Source organism: Notolepis coatsorum (genome assembly GCF_963971535.1).
Source record: "Notolepis coatsorum genome assembly, chromosome: 1".
Lineage (NCBI taxonomy): Eukaryota > Metazoa > Chordata > Actinopteri > Aulopiformes > Paralepididae > Notolepis > Notolepis coatsorum.
Window position 1 is genome coordinate 212,376,924 of NC_140165.1, and position 21,281 is coordinate 212,398,204.

The 21,281-nt window shown below is 45.4% G+C and overlaps 1 protein-coding gene across 1 annotated transcript in view; it reads left to right on the plus strand.

Annotated features, from left to right (window-relative positions):
• The window catches only part of LOC311243757 (kin of IRRE-like protein 3), a gene marked incomplete at both ends in the record, with an annotated part of 153,026 nt that overhangs the window by 114,285 nt on the left and 17,460 nt on the right, over positions 1-21,281 (plus strand). Inside the window, 4 exons of the mRNA XM_084333099.1 lie at positions 983-1,131; positions 2,106-2,233; positions 5,622-5,748; positions 14,942-15,042. Of these exons, the coding sequence (XP_084189225.1) occupies positions 983-1,131; positions 2,106-2,233; positions 5,622-5,748; positions 14,942-15,042 (505 nt within the window). The remainder of the gene's footprint in view (positions 1-982; positions 1,132-2,105; positions 2,234-5,621; positions 5,749-14,941; positions 15,043-21,281) is intronic.

The following is a 21,281-nucleotide window of genomic DNA, read 5'->3' on the forward strand; positions in this document are numbered from 1 at the left end:
CGAGGAGAACAACTCTACTGCTTTCAAAAAGAAGTGTGGAGAAACCCTACGAAGCCCAATTAGAATGCTGCCTCACTTCACTTCCTGAATGAATGAGGTAATCTGTCCTCGTTTAAATGATAGCGTTTCAGCCCGAGCATGGGGCCAACTTACTCATGGAAAACAAATGAGTTCCCTATCCCGTGAAAGCTGCTCTCGGTGCCTCTGGGACGCAGAGGGGAGACAGGTATGCAGGCTTCTGTGGCGACCGGCTGGCTGTTGAATTGTTTTTATTCGCCGACAGCAGCATGCAGCCACTTCCCCCGTGCAGGCGGCGGCGGCGGCGTTTAGAGGTGTGACGTATTGAGCGGCAACCAAAAATACCTTAAATGTTTCCAAAGAGGACCAAGACATCCACTTATTCTCTCTCCTCTCCTCTCCCGGTTTCTAAATGGTCCCCGTCTCTCCCGCGCCACGCAGAGTTGTCGGTTGACAGACAAAGTCTCACCCAAGCACGTCTGTGTCCCGCCTCCCCCGTCACATAGGCGGCACCGGTTCAACGCAAACAGATGTTCCTCCTGCCGCCCCGTGTCAATTTATTAATGTCAGGATGTTTTTATGTGCATATAGTATGTGTCGAAAGCGTCTTAAAAGGTGGGCTGGAATGAGGGGTGTATAGCTATTTGTCATTTTGTGATTTGTTTTTCCTGGCCCGGCGCTGTGCTGTGCTCTCTCTCTCTCTCTCTCTCTCTCTCTCTCTCTCTCTCTCTCTCCTGCCTCGGAGTAATGAGGAACGGGCTGTCTGCCCCCGTAGTCGCCGGGGAGCTCGTCACAGCTGCCACAGAAATATGCTGAAACACAGAAACCTGCACAGCAATGAGGATTTATTCACAGAGCGCCATGCTATTGGTAAAAAAAATATAAATGTCCTAATACCTCCCGTGCTCTCTCTCTCTCTCTCTCTCTCTCTCTCTCTCTCTCTCTCTCTCTCTCTTCACTCTAGATGGGCCAAAGGAGGCAACATAATCAAGGAGGTATCCGGGGACACGTATGAGGTTATCGTGGACCATTCATTCTTCACAGAGCCCGTTTCCTGTGAGGTCACCAACCCCCTCGGCAGTACCAACATCAGCCGGAATGTGGAGGTCTACTGTGAGTATCTGCTTAGGCTGTATTGTACACCATGATGCTGCTTAAAGGGAAATATTGGTGTTACTGAGGTTTTTGTTGTTGCTCCATCTCCAGTAGCTAGCAATTATTTTCTGTTTCCTACAGTATCTTCATTACTTCGGCAGACATTACGAATTCAAGGTGTTTGGATACATTTTTTCGAGGCAATTTTGAACTGTAATTTCTGTCAATGGGAACTGTGAGGTAGCCACAACAAATAGACCATCTGAGATGGTGATCAGCAGGTGTCGAAGCAAACAAAAGTCTAAAAAGGATTAAATTACGTGTTGGTAATTTCCTTTCAAATATGCCAATTGACATTATTATCTGATATTCCTGTTGCATTAGAATTGACTTTCGTCTCACTGTGCTTCAAGTCTTGATAACGTACTGTGACTCAGGAGAGCAGCTTTAAGTACCTGGGGGTCCACATCTCAGAGGATCTGACATGGTCAACACACATAGACACAGTAGTAAAGAAGGCGAAGCAGCGCCTCTACCACCTGAGACAGTTAAGGAAGTTCAGAGTATCGGGGAAGACACAAGCACACATGAGCACACACACGACACGCACGCTGTGCACTAGCAGCCACTTTAACACTTTAACATGAGCGGGCACACACTCATGCCGCACTCACCCACACTTATTGCCAAAAGGAAAGGCCACTTTAAATTAGTATAGCAACAGTAACAGTATTGCACTACCAAAGCTACCTAGCATGTCCTATATGCTCTGTAAATAACTATGTACAGATACCGAGATGTCACACCATGTTACCTGTTACCTGTTATTGCACAATGTTGTTTTTATTGGATTCTATTATATGTTGTACCACTGTATTGCACATCGTTGCGGGCAAGACCACCCGCATTTCATTGTATACTTGTATGCCGTGACAAATAAAACTCTTGACTTGACTTGACTTGACTTGACTTGAGTCGTATTGTGTCAACAGTCGGCCCTCGCATGGCTGCGGAGCCTCAGTCCCTGCAGGTGGACCTGGGGTCCGACGCCATCTTCAACTGTGCCTGGACAGGAAACCCCTCCCTCACAATAGTCTGGATGAAGAGGGGCTCTGGAGTGGTACGTCATCCCATTGATGTGTATTGACCTTTGACCTGTCTGTGAAATGCAGTTGGTGAATGTTTTTTATCTTTTATTTTTAATGTGGACCCATATGCAGGTCTTGGGAATATCAGAATGGGTCCCCGAAATTAATCCCTGAAAGTTCTATGAAGCCAAAGCCGTCTCAAATCCTTTAAGAAATAGACATGCTCAATAATAAAACACTGTAGGCTAGTGGTTTAGCAGTCTAAAAGCAGCTATTAGCCTACACAACAATCTGACATCAGTTGTGGGTCAGCATATTTATTCTGAAAATGTGAAGAAGAAAATAATAAGTTTGAAAGCCACTGCAGTTATGCTGCAATCTAGGTTTTTTATTACAGATTCAAAGAGTGTCTAGAGTATCTAATACAGTCTTTGATGCATGAATGTATAAAAAAGGCAAACCGTTTGTTTGTTTTTCTCCATGATTTCATTATATGATAAAATGTGGTGTTTTTAAACACCTGGAGAAAAGAATCAAGTGGCGGCTGGTGAAAAAGATTGTACATTTCCAAGATTAACAAGTGTTCTGTCTGTCTGTCTGTCTGTCTGTCTGTCTGTCTGTCTGTCTGTCTGTCTGTCTGTCTGTCTGTCTGTCTGTCTGTCTGTCTGTCTGTCTGTCTGTCTGTCTGTCTGTCTGTCGATCTCCCTGGCATTTAAGGCTTTTTCCTTTTTTGCTTGTGCGCACACCTGCAGTGCTGTGCATGGTTCTGAATACATACAATACACACACCCACTAGGCTACTACAGCGAACCCCACTCATTTGACTCAAAATAGCACGCTGGTGTTCGCTACAAAGCGATTGGCAGGCGGAAATGCGGAATGCGGATGTTTACACAAAAAATAAATGATGCTTTGCGGCGGGATCAGTATGTGATTGGCAATTTTTTTAACCTAAGCCTACCCATAATCACTATGAATTATCACCTGATTGTCACCAGGGGGCTGCAGCGACAACACACACAAGGCCTACCCTAGCCTTCATTACCCACCACCTATGGGGCTGTGCCATATTCACTCAGTTTCAGTATATAACCAGACCTGCAAACTGATACTGTAAGAGGTGAAAAAGGTGACATGTTTGTAAACCAAACCCCTGTAGGGGTGTGGAAGCATGAAGATAATTGTTGTGATTTTAACATGTACACGAAGCACTCAGAGAACAAATCTATCCGGGTCTGACAGCACTACAATTACATTTTCATATCATAATATCATAACGTAGAGGCTGAGACTCACTTTTTTTGCTGCCGGTAGAACGAATTGGAAGAGCCGCCGCGTGTTGTGCTAACCCTTTCAGAAGCTTTGTGGTCCAGGCTTGAACTTTCCATGAATGTGTGTCCATAAATCCATTTAGTTAAATCCAGCACTGAATGTATCTAGTGATTATTATCAATTCGACAACTATTAGCGTTAGTGACTTCCCGGACGTGATGTCACATGAATGCCAATTCGAATGACAATTCGTTTTATTAGTGTGAAGTTCTGTGAACATATACATTTTATGCAGTGCACATTTGGATAGTATTGTAATATTGTGATATCCCATGGATTAGCCTATAGCTGTTTTTTTTTATTTTTTTTACATTTCAACATTTGATTGCTGCATTCATTTTAATTTCATTCATTGTGTTCATCATTGTCGTCATCACGGCACGTGCACGTTGTAGGCCTCATATTTAAAGACGCTGATTGGCAAAATGTACGTTGCTAGGTGCATTTATTTTGCTATGTAATTTTTCAATTGGCTGCATTGCGCACTGACTGGGGCGATGTGTCTAGCGCCCCAGAAGAGAGAGGGGATGAACAGGAAGCACAAACAATGATTTATATAGTATATATTACACGTTATTGTGCATTTTAAACACAAGCATACTTAACACTTTGATTGCCTAAGGCTAAATTCATGATATACCATCCGTTGCCAGCTCTATTTAACATAGAGAAGTTCCCCTTCTTTGCAGGGCTATAACTTTTTAAATTCTATTGCTAGATTGCCATTATTAGGGCCCATTCAAGGTCCTATATGTATTGTTCAGTAGCAACGTTAAACTTTTTCATTCACATATTCATAGTAAAATATGGTCTAAAGTATAAGTATGTTTTCATCTCTTTCTGCAGCTTTCTCCAGAACGTGATTTATAGCCCCAAATGCATTATATTGATGATGAAATACAGTTTGGTAGGAATCTGTGCGAGATCAAAAATTTCAATTGGACGTACTTCTAGAAGTTTCTACGTATCATCTGATGATGACCGGATGGGCGGGGGATCGTTTATAATTCCGTGGGCAGCGTTATATCATTCATCTAGTGTGGGTGATATGATCATCAGAGCAGTTTATATCGAACACGTTATAAAATAACGCTGAATCTTACTGTATCTTCCTCGCGCCGTTGGACGATGAGCGTGGAACTGAAATATTCCTATTATGGGATGTAGAAATACGCGATCTATTTCCAGGTTGTATAATAGTATATACGTCCAAATCATGTTGTTTATCGAGTTATTGGCAACGGATCGCTATGTATTGTGTCGAGATCGAGTCCCGGGACCTATAGAGAGTGCCCGGAAGTAATATGGACGATCACCACTTCATCCACATGACTTCCTGTTTGGCGCTTCTGCCGATCGGCCACCAGATGGCGCTCTTGAACCGCTAGAGGGTTGAGAGGAGGCCAGCACTGTGTCTCAGGGCTGCGGAGGAAAAATATGATTTCGATCACAGATTTTTGAAATATTGATATTAAAGACGAGTTAGGGCGTCCGCGGCAACTTTAGCATGGCTAGGAAAGACGCCTAAACACGTTTTCGGCACTTAAAGTGTTAAAATGAGTAATAATTATTTATTTCTTAAAAAAGTATTATATTTTTAGGGGTCGAAATCTACTATTATAGGCGGCGCTCTATGGACCAGTCGCCACTGCTTGTTAGCACTCTGCTCTCTGCTGACGTGAAGAAAGGAAACCCGTCTGATCCAGGAGGCAGACAGTCTCATTCCCCTTTTCCCTTTTTGTCAACCTCAAAAGACCAAACTGACCCTGTTTACTCCTCTAAGCTCCGTCCCAAATGTGATTTTAATAATTGAGGAGGTGCCCTTTAAGGCATGAAACGGCCCACATGCTGCTTTGCTTCCTTCCCCATGCAGCCGTGTTGTTGTTGTTGTTGTTGTTGTTGTTGTTGTTGTTGTTGTTGTTGTTGTTGTTGTTGTTGTTGTTGTTGTTGTTGTTGTTGTTGTTGTTGTGTTGGTGGTCGTCTGGGGGATACGAGGTGCCCTTTGGTCTCAAACGTGAAGGAGCCTCTTGTCATTTCTGCTTCTATGACCTTTTGACTTATCTCTTTTATTCATTCTTTTTCGGGCAGGTTTTGAGCAACGACAACATCCTGACGCTGAAGGCTGTGAGACAGGAGGATGCTGGGAAATACATCTGCCGCGCCGTCGTCCCGCGAGTGGGCGCGGGAGAGAAGGAGGTCTCGCTCACTGTCAACGGTAGGCTGTGATGAACGCACGCACGCACGCGCACACGCACGCACACACACACACACACACACACACACACACACACACACACACACACACACACACACACACACACACACACACACACACACACACACACACACACACACACACACACACACACACACACACACACACAGAATCAAGCATGTGCATACTGACGGCTGAAGAGGAAAGCAATTTGTCTCTTTGTGGCCTCTCCTACGCTTCTTCTGTGGGAAGAAAATAAAATCAACCTTCAATCCGCAAATCTTGGACACTAGAGACGAAGCTCTGTCACTGTCTGCACTTTGTCGCCTCTAAACAGTTTTTTTTCTTTTGTGTTTTTTTTCTTTATTCTTTTGGAGCTGAGGTTATCTCTACTTTTCCCAGACAGGAGTAGGATAAAACAGCATCGCCGCCTCCCAAGTAGAGAACAAGGATGTGCGGATCCACGCAAATGAATTTCCTCGACAGAAAAGACAACGAGACAGAATGACAAACACTGCCTCATCAAGTGTCATCAGGCGGAGAGTCGTTAATACGCAGAGGCACGGAAATAGAAACTGACTTAATTCTCTTTTCAGGATGCAGATGCGCATCTCATAAACAGCGGAAATGTGCTTAAATGTTGATTAGATTCTGCAGGAGTCGCGGGGAGGCTGTCTTTTCCGTGGCAGTGACTGACTAATGAATACCAGCCTTGGTGGGAGACCTGGCAACTCTCAAACAAATGACTTCATTATCAGCGCTTGATATTCAAGGAGCGTTGCTCTTTGTGCCGCACCAGCTCTTGGCTTCAGGATTTACACGTCTCTTTAGAGGGGCCTTTTCTATCCCCGTGTCCAAAGAAAAAGCATAGGCCGAAAATAAGAACATGAGAGAGCGCTTTAAGACGCTGAGAAGGAGCGTCTCAGAGTTATCACCGGCGGCGTTTCAGGGTGCATTTAAAAAAATAAACAACACAGAGCCTTTCCCCCCCGTGGGCAATGTTGGTGCTTGTTTGAGGATCACGATACATCATGTGGCAAACACTATACAGAGAGTTTGTTTTCAGAAAGAACCCACACAGTGGCAGGGCGTATCAGAGAGAATGGTGTACCAAACCCCCCGCAGCACCAGATCAGAACCACGTGCTGCGGCACTGAGCTCCCTCCTTCTCAATCAGCAATTATGTGGAAGATCAGAGACGCGGTGGTGTGCGGACAAATCATGACTAATTCAATACTCTCCAATTCCGTCAGAAGCAACTTACACCGGCGTCCTTTCTGTTGTGTGCAGTGTGCAAACAAAGTACAAAATGTCCAACGTGCCAGTTTATTTTGATGTATCTACCCCCTTTTTTTCTATGGGGGGTTGAATTTTTTTTGAAAACAACGCGATATGAAAAAGACGATGCCCTGTTTTTTTTTATAACGATTATAACTCAACGGAACACAGCACTTCTGAGGACGTAAAAAACGGGAACATGTTCATGTTCACTCGTTCTCGGCAGGCCTCGCTCCGGCGTTACTCGGGTTCTTTTATGTCGTTCTCTCTTTTGTCTGTTTACCTTGCCTCTCTGTTCTCCCCACACGTCTCTTGCGCTTCCCGGACAGAATTTGACTTTTACATTCAAAAGGCGTATTCCGTTTTTTTTACCCCTCTGAATAATTTAAATCCAACTTTCTTTTTTTCCCCAAACCACACGAGACGTCTTGAGTCAGATGTTTATTTTACTTTTATTTATCTATATATTTATTTTTCCATTGATACCCTGATCCTGATCTGTCTCCGCGGGTGAATCGCATTGTGGAGTCCATTCGAGTGCAGAGGACTCGGTTGAAGAGGCAGCAGTGAGCGGGAAGATCAGCTCGTTGATTGTTCGGGGAAGTTGTCTTAACCGTGGATGAGGCTGAACCCGCCTCACCTCTCATCAACCTAAAGCTGTTCTGACAGTGAATGGGTTGCATGACTGATGGGCACGCTTTGCAGGGGGAATGCCTTGGTTTTATATCAGGGAATAAGAGGAGAGGAATGCTATTAGCGTGTTCTATGGATGGGACAATATATGTATATATAGAAATGAATTATATTGCGATACAAAAACGTGACACTACATAAATCGCGGTAGATGTCAGCTACATCTTATTCCGCCGTATAGCAGTAATCGCAAATCAGATCTGTTGCCCATTACACAGTTTGTACAATTCAAGTCAGTTTGATCTTTATTTAATCTCGATTGATCATTGAGAGCGAGCTCTCATTCACAGCGATGTTAAAATGATAGAAACACAAAATAAACATAAGGAAAATAAACCAGCTTAGAGGAATTAGACAATGAGTAAATAGGACAAAAACACAGACACATGCAGTGACAGACTGAAAGGGGCAGATTCGTAATCATGTAATTGTTTAAACTGTCCATAGGTTAGTGGGGTATTGATTTTCAGTAAGAGTTGAAGATCATTCCACGAATTGATCTTTGAAACAAAAGGCCAGACTTTCTGAGCTATGGGACCTTAAGCAAAAGCCAGCAGAAGATGTAATCAATCATCATCATCATCATCATCATCATCATCATCATCATCATCATCATCATCATCAATCATCATTTTGTATGCAATAAATGTTTCTGGTAACGTTACAATATCAACTCCTTCAAAAAGTGAGATAACACCTGAGATTATATCATGGTTGTTTCCAATTGTGAAAATCCATATTGTCGGGTATCGTATCGTATCGTGAGGTCAGCGCAATGTCCCACCGCAGTGCATTCAGATGTGAGGTGTGTCTGTTGTGTGTTTGTGTTTTGATGCCCCCCCCCCCCCCGCATTCTTGTGCTTCCTATACACATGCATTTATTTATGTGGAATATTTTATGCAAAATATAAGTACAATTATAATAAGCATATCATGGGAGTAGTAGGGATATACAAGGTGTGTGTGTGTGTGTGTGTGTGTGTGTGTGTGTGTGTGTGTGTGTGTGTGTGTGTGTGTGTGTGTGTGTGTGTGTGTGTGTGTGTGTGTGTGTGTGTGTGTGTGTGTGTGTCTGTGTGTGTGTGTTTTACAGAATTCTCTACTTACAATGTCCTTGAACACCCAGTCACACATTGCAACAATTATATTGCAACAGCTTGTTGAAAACAATGGTAGAGCTGGAGGGTTAGAATTATACTATTATAAGCAGACAGCAGGCTACGGCTTCAGACTGCTCCAAGGACCAGCTCAGTTTATTAACTTTGTGTAATAAATCTACCTATTGAGAACTACTTCATGGATGATTGCTTTGGACCATGAAATTCAATTTTAATACTGGGTTATTACAGAAACCCCACCACATCTACACTGTAAAAACAAACATGTTAGCTGTATATTGAGTCTTAAAACGTTATTTTCAGAGGTTACTTGAAATGTATAAGTGTGCCAAAACTTAGGAAATTAGGCAGGTAAATTCATCTGTTAACAGACAATGGAACTTGTTTGGAGAACATGTTTCAAACAAGCTCACTTGTATTGGAACACATGCAATTAACTGACTCCATTGGCATGTGTTCACTTGTTTATAGAAAATAACATTAACATTTGACTGAATAGACCACAGAATCAGTGTCAGGTTTATTTGGCAAGTATAGCTGCACATACAGTACAACGACTTCAGCTTGGTGGGTTGCTCTCTTACACAGAACAAAGAAGACAAAAAAAGACCAGCTATATTAAAACATAATGGAATATTTTACAATACCCAATATTAATATACAAAAAGAAAAAAAAAACAAGTAGGCTAAAATGAGTAAAAACCTGTCCAGGTGGAGATATTTTTATCAGGGTAGAATTTCTCCACGTATTTTGTTTCCTTGTCGTCTCGCTACCTTACTGTTGCATGTCACTGACTCCCACTGTGGCGCGCCACGCAGACATGAGAATCCCGCCTCTTCCCTGGGGATGAATCTAATTTAATTATAATCAAACAGCGAGCAGGGGAGGCGGTGGATGTGTAAGTCACTAATGGATACATACTGCTCACTGTGGTTGAACATTTTCACACACTGGGAGCTCCTCAGCATTTGTTTATGCAGAGTCATTACTTAATTGTGTTTGTTGTATTTCACGCACGTACACAGTAACAGCCATATGAAGAAGGGGTGTAGCGGGCGACATAGGCTACGCGTTGATGCATGCGATTATGTATACAGTGCATAGTATGCATGGATTTATCCCTGCGCCCTGTAAGAGTTGGAATTGATTGAATTCCTCTGCTATGCTCGAGAAGAGGTAGGCCGGTATACAGGCCATTATGCTCATCGAATACATGTATATGTACGTAGCCTACAGATACAAATCTGTGGATCTGTCCAGATGTGTGTGTGTATGTGTGCGCATGTGTGTGTGTGTGTGTGTGTGTGTGTGTCTGTGTGTGTGTCTGTGTGTGTGTGTGTCTGTGTGTGGACCAGTGCATATAATCAGAAGCACACTCTGTATGAGCAGCCTAGGGGGAGATAGAGTACATTACCACATTAATGGGGAAACAGGGCCAAAGGATCCCCCAATACACCACAGACACACTTTGTACTCCTCCATCCTACTCTCTCTCCTTGTCTTCCTCCCTCCAAGACACATGGGGACACATAGCCTCCATGTGCTCTCACCGCATTTCAGTCTCTCTCCAACCAGCGGTGTCTGAAGGCACACAGCAAATTAATAACTGGAGTGACAGAACTTGTATGTGACTTCAGACTCTAATGGATGCACGACGGGTCTGAGATGGTGTGAAATGTACTACTCTGTGAAATGTACAGCTCTTTGGACTATGGTGTGAAATGTACTGCTCTGTCACTATGGTGTAAAATGTACTGCTCTGTGACTACTGTATGGTGTAAAATGTATATAATAGAATAGAAATACTTTATTGATCCAGAGGAAAATTCTGCACTACAGATCACTCACAATAAACATTTAGGTAGTCAAAAGTCTAAAATCACAAATAAGAATAAAAATACGGTCAGGGATATACATTCTAAAATATGTATATACATTCTAAAATAATGTATTCTAAAATATGTATATACATTATAAAATATGTATATACATTATAAACTATGTATATACATTATAAAATATGTATATGCATTATAAAATATACAGTAAAAATGTACAGTAATACATGTAAAAAAATAAATATATATAAAGTGTCGACGTAAAGGTAAAAAAGCATAAGTCAAAAAATATATGCCAGAGTTTAGATATGCCAGAGAGACTAGCAGGGGCCTCTGTGTCAAACCTGTTGTAAAACTGGTTTACCTCATTAGCCCTATCCACATCTCCATCCACTCCCCTTCCCCCTGCAGGTTTGATGCCAGTTATGGTCTGCATCCCAGTCCAAACTGCTTTCATGTTGTTATCATCCAGTTAATATGCCTTCCAGCTTCCTCCTGTAGTTATCCTTGGCCTGTCTAATGTTCACCTCCTCCCTGTTACCTGCGTTGAAGGCCCTCTTCTTGTCATTCAGTAAGGCTTGTGTGAGTGACTGACTGACTGATATAATGCATTACAGTATATAAAGGGCTTCACTCTAAGTAAAACATTCAGAGCCACGTGAGGACTTGAGACGTTCCGTCTCTAAAGGACAAGAAAACACCTACACTTTATTGTATACCTTAGAAGCCAGGGATGGAATCCTACAAGACTCTCCCCATACAGTATGCCCCTCATCTCTGGTAAAGAAATAGAAGGACAGGAGAACAAAAGAAAATAAATATAATTTGATAAAAGCACAGACATGTCTCACTCCTGTTCAAAGCATCAAGGCATCGCAGTGCCTCTTTAAAAGGTTCTTCAAAACGTTTGACTATTTACCCATGATGTCTGTTGATAGAGTCCTTCCTCAGCACAACCCATGCTGTTATTTACACCGGATGCCGGCTAGTTAGCCGCAAAAGGAATGCAAGGTCCGAGGGCGGCTACGTGGCGTAGTGGGCAAGGCACTCGCCACGAAATGCTGGAGACGCTGGGCTCGTCAGTTCGAGCCCAGCGCTCCACATTTGCTTTCAGTTTAGCTGGTCGTTCATACTAATACACATTGGCCGTATTAGGAGGTGGGAAACTGATGGGTGGGGATCGGGCGTTGTGGACAGCGACTCCTACAGGTCGGTTGGTGCGCCTGCGCAGTAGAATCAGGAAGTGTCGGGGGCAGCGTGAGCCTCCCACGCGTTACTCCTCGCCACTGAGAGATCGAGCTGCGCAGGTGAAAAGATGCGACTGCTGTTACCTCAAGTACCGGAGGGGACTTGTGCTATGTATGACTTAGTCCACATTGCAGCCGGCTTGTGGGAGGCAAGAAACAGCGTCCGTGACAGGGGAGGGTTGAATTGGATGATACGAAATTGGGATGGGAGAAAATATAGAAAATGGGAGAATAAGTGGATAAAAAAAAAAGGAATGCAAGGTCCATGGGGCCGTGTTTCAGTCTGTACAAGCCTTGAAATACTGTAAATGGTAAATGGGCTGCATTTATATATTATATATATATATGTTTTTTATAGTCTTCTGACCACTCGAAGTGCTTTACAACGTATGCCTCACATTCACTCATTCACTTGCACCAACACACCGATGGCAAAAGAAGCCGTGCAAGGCGCCAACCAGCTCCTTGGGAGCAGTCATGGGCTTGCTCAAAGACTCTTTGGCATGAAGTCGGAAGGACTTCAGATTAACCTTCAGATGACCAGACAAGCGCTCTGCCTCCTGAGCCACTTCCATGAATAAACACTGAGACCTGCTGGTTTGTCTTAGCGTTTCTATCAGGGCTTATACACATTGCATGCTTTTCATGTGTTTTTATACTCTTTCCTTTTTTCATCCATTTCATGTAAGGCACTTTGCATTGTGCCAGTGTATGAAAGATGTTATATAACCTCATCTCAGGTCTCTTTCTGGCTAAATAGGACTCAGGGTCTATACTTCTGAATTTACCCATTCAGTTCAGTTTTAGAACCACGAGGCGCTTCACACATTCACCTCAAATATATCATAATCAGATTCGGAGGTCCGCTCCAGAGAGCCAGATTCCAGAACACTCTCTGGAATACATAAAACATTGTGTCCCTCACCATTCTGACTACCTCCCCTGACAGTAGTGCCATTCTGACTACCTGCCCTGACAATAGTGCCACCCACCTCCGCCCACCAACTTGTTCCTTCTCCAATCACACAGTGTGATTAGTGTATACACACACACGCGTGCACGCGAGCACACACGCACGCACACACACACACACACACACACACACACACACACACACACACACACACACACACACACACACACACACACACACACACACACACACACACACACACACACACACACACACACACACACACACACACACACACACACACACACACACACACACACACACACACACACACACACACACACACACACACACACACACACACTCCTGAGCAGCCACACCGCCCATGCCGTCTGAGCCAGAGAGATAAAGCTATCTAATTATATTCCTCATTTGCAGCCCTGATCCACAGAATAGATGGTCCCCAGCCACAGCCGCCCTGGGCCGCCCAGGAGGAATTGATCTGACTTTGTGTTTACCAGGGGAGCCAGTTCCAGCCACACACACAGTACACACACATCACCTCCCAAGCATGCATGTCACTGTATATCACATCCCAGTCTTCCAGACATCCCGGTCTCAATGAACATTGTGCACCAATGCCTCCTCATGCGCTGCCGTGTTGACAAAATTTACTAAACTAAAGAAATTTTCTCTATATTTGTATTTAAAGTATTCATTATAAGAGACCAATAAAGTCTTCAGTGTAAGATACCAGTAAAGTATTCAGTATAAGAGACCAGTAAAATCTTCAGTATAAGAGACCAGTAAAGTCTTCAGTGTAAGATACCAGTAAAGTCTTCCATATAAGATACCAGTAAAGTCTTCAGTGTAAGATACCAGTAAAGTCTTCAGTGTAAGAGACCAGTAAAGTCTTCAGTGTAAGAGACCAGTAAAGTCTTCCGTATAAGAGACCAGTAAAGTCTTCAGTGTAAGAGACCAGTAAAGTCTTCAGTGTAAGAGACCAGTAAAGTCTTCAGTGTAAGAGACCAGTAAAGTCTTCAGTGTAAGAGACCAGTAAAGTCTTCAGTGTAAGAGACCAGTAAAGTCTTCAGTGTAAGAGACCAGTAAAGCCTTCAGTGTAAGAGACCAGTACAGTCTTCAGTGCAGACTTACTGCAGTTGTTCCACAGCCGGAGCATCCTTCCAGCATACCAAGATGCCATCTGCCAGAATCTCATTAAAATGCTAATTTATTTTAATAAGAGACAGGTAATAAACTGCAATTATGTATCAGTGGAGAGATGAGAAGGAGAGGGAGTTTGCGGGGAGTCGGCAGGGAAACGCATCTTCTTACTAATCAAGAAGCAGCCCCCCTATAGTAACCCCCCGCATAGCCCCCCCCCCACACACACACACACACTTAACCCTAACCGTCGCCAGAGATTCAATTTAACATTTTATTTCACCAGCTATTTAAGTAGATAGACAGATTTTCATATCCATCGGTAGGTCAGGGGTCGAATCTCCCGTGAGCTAAATGAGTGTGGGGAAACATTGCGCTGAGTGTGTTATCTCCCCCACTCTGGCATTTCTCTCTCTCCCCATCTCGGGAACCCTGATTAGGCTTCAGAGCAATGCCTCAACGCTCACCGCCGTGACCCTTATCTCTGTGGGAGAAATCAAAGCAGCCATAAATCAACTATTTCTCCATTCAGAATGAGGTCTGGGCCCACGCTTGTGTCCTTCATTCAGTCTTAGCCTGTCCTTGGTTAGATTGTGTGTGTGTGCGTGTGCGTGTGCGTGTGCGTGTGCGTGTGTGTGTGTGTGTGTGTTGTGTTGGTATTGAACCACAGTACAATCCTCCCCACGAGTCCCAAATTACCGTTACTCTTCAGACAACCCTGAGTTGGAATTGGAAAAATTATTTACTTCATGGGAGGAAGAATACTACAGCTACAAAATCAATTAGCCAGAAAAAATATTTGTAGACAACTTGATTAAAGCCGCATTGTCACACGTCCTCGACCTGTAAGGGAACAGCTCTATAGCATGACTCATCTCTCCATGGATAGAACCCACCTCCAAGCTGCATGGTGTTGACGTGTGATTTCTCTTCCCCCCCCACAGGGCCTCCTACCATCTCCAGTACCCAGACCCAGCAGGCCCTGCACGGGGAGAAGGGACAGATCAAGTGCTTCATCAGGAGCACTCCGCCTCCGGACCGCATTGTGAGTAACCCGTTTCTGCTTTTGATCTTGCCGCTTTGTATCGTGTTCCTACGAATACTACAGGGAGACTTACGACTTACGACTTGTCTGCCCACTACAGCCGTCCTATATCCCTATATCCCACACCTGAATGGTGCAAATTAGATCGGATGACTTCCTCCCGTTCGATTGTACCGGTTAAGCCTTTGTGTTGCTGTAATGTAGAATACTGACACAGCCCTGTCACCGCATCAGTTATCGATTCAACTTTCTTACGACGCGGGCGCAACACAAGGAAGCAAAGACCAGTTTAATGAATGTAATGTTATTCCCAGTCGTTTGTTTTGCTATGAATAAGGGGGCATGAAGCATGGCAGGCCTAGGCCCCTTAATTTCTCATTTAATGCATGCTTATGCTCTGTTAGCACAGATCCCATTAAGATTTATAGTCCTTAGATAAACAGGCTACACTCCGAGCTCCCTTTCCGTGCTATTATTAATTAGTGTGTGTGTGTGTGTGTGTGTGTGTGTGTGTGTGTGTGTGTGTGTGTGTGTGTGTGTGTGTGTGTGTGTGTGTGTGTGTGTGTGTGTGTGTGTCTGTGTTGTCTATTGTGTATTGTGAATTGAATTGCCATCCAGTATCATCTACACTACAGTATGCATGTTTTGTGCGTTGATGCTGAGCATTAACTGGCTGCGTGATTTGATGGGAGAGGCAGTGGCTTCCTGCTTGTGAATTTTTTCACCAATTGATTGCCTGTATACAAAACCCCTAATTTAAAATAATTTGCTCTTGCAGGTGTGAACATTTTCACATTCAAATGTATAAATACGACTAGACGTATGTTATATATTTGGTTTGAGTTGTGTACTTTCAAACATTGTTCAAACCCTGAGAAATACGTAATTTCAATCAAGAAAACCGTCCGTTTCATGTGGTCGCCTGTAAGTAGCATTATATATAATAATAATAATAATAATAATAATAATAATAATAATAATAATAATAATAATAATAATAATAATAATAATAATAATAATAATAATAATAATAATAATAATAATAATAATAATAATAATAAATTTTATTTGGAGGCGCCTTTCAAAACACCCAAGGTCACCTTACAGGGCATAAAAACAAGACAGTCAAAATTACAAATAATGGTCATGGCAAAAGTGTCAGTGGAGTTAAAAACAAAACAAACAGTGTATAGGTATGAAATATAAAACAGTGGCACACCGGGTACAGTTATAATGAGTATGCCCAGTGTGCTAGGCAGTTAAAAGTCAAGGTTAAGAAAATAAATAAAACAAACAACAGGAAGTATAAGAAACAATATCCCATTTACTCACTTCCGAAACCTGCCTTGCAGTGTGAGGAACGTTAGGTTATGACTATAACCAAGTTCTGTTAATTAGTGGTGACGCTCGGCATCACTCATGCACTCCCTCGCGTACGTGCACGCGCACTGAATAAATTCCACAAATGTACCTTTAATACCAGTATTCGTCTGACCACACCCCTCGTTAGCTTACCTTCATAAGCAGGTGTGTGGTCACCTGCTCTCCTCCTTCCCAAGCTTTCACCACAAGGTGAGGTCAAGGGCTGCAGCGGCGTCGGATGCCAAGCGTCACCCCTAATTAACAGAACTTGGTTATAGTCATAACCTAACGTTCTGTATCATTAGGGGATCCGCTCGGCATCACTCATGCACATAGGGAGGCCGAGCGGAGCCACCGGCCGACAAATACACCCCGCTGAAAGCCCCCCACGACCATCAGAACAGGGAGGGCCGAGCCCCCCCCACCCCCCCTATTAGAGGTTTCCCGGGAGGGCGACAGACCCGACCGTGCGAAGAGGCACTCAAGCAACTCAACGCACAGGGTGAGCAGACCGTGGCCTGACCCCACGACTACACACACGCACAACCCGCATGCCACCCGGGAACGAACGGAGGGAACAACCTCGTTACTGCCCCCAGAAACACGGGGTCAAGGGCAAACCCAACCCCGTGGCAAGGCCGTAGCAGCGGAGCGCGAAGGAAGGCCCAGACCTACCAAAGGGACTGGACCCCCTGGAACGGGGGCCCGGAGAAGTCCATGATGACAGAGGACAGAGAGGCTTAGGCTCAGCTTCTTCCCCCAGGCCATCAGAGTCCTGAACAATGAACATTGAGTACCACTGTAACACTTTAGCATGAGCGGGCACACACTCAGGCCGCACGCACCCTCACTTATTGCCAAAAGGAAAGGCCACTTTAATTTAGTATTAGCAACAGTAACAGTGTATTGCACTACTATTACTACTACTGTTAACTGTTAACTGTTACCCGTTATTGCACAAATTTATTGTTACCTGCTACCTGTTATTGCACAATTTTATTGCACACATTTTTTTTATTGGATTCTATTATATGTTGTACCAATTGCACATCGTTGCGGGCAAGACCACCCGCATTTCATTGTATATCCGTATGCCGTGACAAATAAAACTCTTGACTTGACTTGACTTGCCAGCATCAAGACCCCACCAGGTGGGCACTTAGTGACCCCGCCCCCCACATCGCCAGCGTATTCGAACAAAGGCCCCTCAGCCGAGCGGGCCCTGTCCCCCCAATAGTACACCGCCTGTCCCCCGAGGAGGTCAAAGACCACCCCAACAGGCCCCTCTTCGCCATGCGTAAGAGAAGAGCGCAAGAATGGAAAACCAGCCCCAACACCCCATACTTGGTATTCCCAGGAGGTCACCCAACCAAGTACTAACCAAGACCAACCTGCGTGGTGGCCGAGATCCGCCGAGATCGGGCATGTACAGGTTGGCACGGCCGTAAGCCATTACGACAGTGTAGAATACAATGCACCCAACAAGGGTTCCATAGCGCTTAACCCTGCGACACCCGGACCGACCTAGCATTTTTCCCCCTGAAAAAAGCCCAAGTCCCTCAGGGTACCAGAACAGCAGATCTGCATCCCCGGCGGACAACGGGTTTAACTGATCCGGACCAGCGTGACCAGAACCAGTCCCGTGCCCTAACCACGCCGACATGCCAACTCCAGGAGAAGGGGCAGATATGCGTGTTGATCTTAAACATGAAAAGAAGGCGCCACTCAGACGTTCGGTGCGAACCGCGCCCGGTGGCCCACCCGCAGGGCGTGAGACCCTTCTACATATGTCCAGATCCATTCCGTTATCATCCCCTGATATGAACGAGAACCCGTCGACAACCACACAGGTCGTCGGAAGAGGAAAACCCCCATCCCAATTGCTTTATAAAAACGCTGTTTTAACCCCAAGCAACCAAGGCGCGCCAGTCAGTTGCTTAATGTCCAGCAGAACATCCCGAGCTAGCACTATGTGTGCGTCGGGCATATCCACATCAATAATAGGCTATGTAGACCATCTTATTGAATCCCCAAGGCGCCCAGGGAACGACAAGAGGGGCGGGATGCAACCAACTCCATGAATGAATGAATGAAAACTTTATTCAACAGATTGCAGAATGGGTACAATACAGTACGGCTCAATACACACAATTGTTAAGGGATGCAGACCTGAGAAATACGTTAGTCTTGTTTCCATCAGGGTCCCCCATTTCCAATTCATATAGATTCATCCAACTCTTTATAATAATAAAGAAGAAGCATCACCCGTATGAACCCAACTGCACAGCTGGGAGTAAAAAACTGTTTACATGTTTTTACATCCAGTCACTCCTTTAGTCAAAGAGTAAAGACCGAACTTTCCCAGAAGCCTTCCCCACATGAGTCGTAGTTATGAAAAAGACATGTCAACTGTGAGTCACGTGACCAACTGACTCAAGTTTACACATAAATCGAGCGTAGCAGACCCGTAAGCCCTACGCTCTAACTCGACACCTTAACACCACAACCTTACGTAAAGATCTTTAACTCACGGAAGGCGTCGCCATAGCAACATTGCTATGACGGGGGAAACCCTGTACACGGCTCCTGTTTGTAATAAGAGTCGGCAGGACACCTCCCCCCCCCCCCCCCCCCCCCCCCCCTGCCAAGACGTTCTAACGGCTCGGCCCTGACTGGCTCAGCAGAATGAGATAAAATCTCCTAAACCAACCAAGTGGGAAGGAGGGGTTTATTCGACACCCCCTCACAAAAAACCCTTCTTTCCCTACACACAATAACAACTGTAGCATTTTTAAACCTCCGGTAGAATGCTAATGTATAGCGTAAGCTAATACAATGCCCGCTACCCACAAAATGTGAACAGGATTTACAACAAAACAAGTCGTATGTGTGTGAATCTTACACCCGTTGTCTATGTCGTACATAGCAAACGCTGACCGAGAGTAACGGCTAGGCCGTGGAACGTGTGTGTACGAGTATTACTGCAACTAACACAACAGCGTTGTGGAACACATATACTTTGTTATATACTTTGTTTAAGCAATGGAATACCACCAGTTTCTACCTGCATGTGGAGCGTCAGGCTAATAGAACCTCCTACGACTGAGTGTATGCTTGCAGACCTTGCTTAATCTCGTAACACAACATGACTCATCTCTCAACGTAATAGTGCAGATTCACATTTACGCAACCCCATCATATGATTTGTTGAAGAAACACACAGTTTGTTTGGCCAAAAACATAGTTCCCCTTATATCGGGGAACTTTTTATTTACATGGCACAAAACACAATCATTAGGGGCCGGGGAGGGTGTAGAGGAGAGGGGACACAGAGGGAAAAAGTCACTTTTAGCGGCGTCTGCCACCTCGCGCAGCTCGAGGCTTGCCACCCCGAGGAGCCCCGGAGGGACGGTAGTTAACTGTCTGCTGGTCTCGACGTTCCCTACCGTCTCCTCCGGTCGTGGATGGGTCGGCGGTAGCAGAAGCGCCGTCTCTTCTCCTGGCCTTCTTGGAGGGGCCAGCAGCGGCGGCGGAGGCAGTGGTAGGCACGGCGGAGGGAGCTCGACGTCGTGGAAGCCTTCTGACTCCACCGGCAAGGACGGGAGGCGGAAAATGGGGTTGGAGAACGGATCTCTCCTCTGCCATCTCTCTGCACGTTGAGGTCATCAGCTGCAGGGCCTTCCCGAACAGTCCAGCATCGGAGAGGCTGGCCGTCAGAAGAGGGGTTCTCTTCTTCTCCGGCACTCGAGCCTGCTCCAGCCAAAGGTGGCGCTGGATCAGGGTGGCCAGGGCGCACGTCTTCCCCGAGGCTATGGCCAGCACCTGGGTAAGGTGCAGGACAGCTCCTGCCGCCTGGGTGATCTGATCGCATTTTACCTCGGTCAGATCCATGTAGATCCATCAGATCCATCCGTCATTATCCCCGATACAAATCTAGCCAGGTGGGCGATGTTAGAAGCCGCAGCCAGCGATTGTGTACCAGCGATAAATGATAAATATGCCAATCGCCTAGCCGATCTTCCATGGAGAACCGGCTTGCATAATGGTTCCCACACCACATCCGGACAGAGGAGAGCGGCCATCGGACTATCAAACCGTGGCACGCCCTCTCTCATACCTTTGACCAACCCCGACACCCACGTAACTGGTACGTAGGCGGGGGCAAGTCCCATGATGTTAGAAACCGCCTGACCCTGACGAACATAGGCCCCCATTGAGGGGAAAAATGGGTAGACAACATCCACCCCTCTCACCGGGCGACGCTGCCAGAGATGACCTATGAGATCGTCAGGGACAGGAGCAGGCAATGGCAGCGATAGCGGCACGCCGTTTGCAGCGGCGGCTACCGCCATGAGCTCGGGAAACAAAGCCTGCAGTTCCCCCTGCTGACCTTCCTCCACCGAACCCGCATCCCTCACATGCAGCAGGCTTCGACTCATTGAGGAGCCACAGTCTGATGTGGCTGATAGCAGGGCATCCTGCTGATGAGGCCGAGGTGGTTCCTCAACATCTTCGAACAAGGCGTCCCAAGGAGCCATTTCTCCCCCCTCCGGTGTTTCCTGGATAGGAGGGATACTCGCCTCCACAGGACCTTCAAACAAGAATCCGTCCGACTCTTCCATGAAGTCCTCAGTTTCCATCGGACATCCAGAGCCGGACGCATCCTCGCTGGTCTCCAGCAATTCCCCAAACCCAGGCCGTTCGCGCCTGCATGCCACCATCTTGCGACGTGAACGGGCAGACGCGAAAAGTTTGCGTCGCAAATCCTCCGGACCCAAAACAACCGACCGTTCAACAACGGACGATTCCCTGGAACCAGAGGAACCAGAGTCGAGATTAGGCCATCGCCGGAGCGACGGCACCGATGCCTCGGCTCC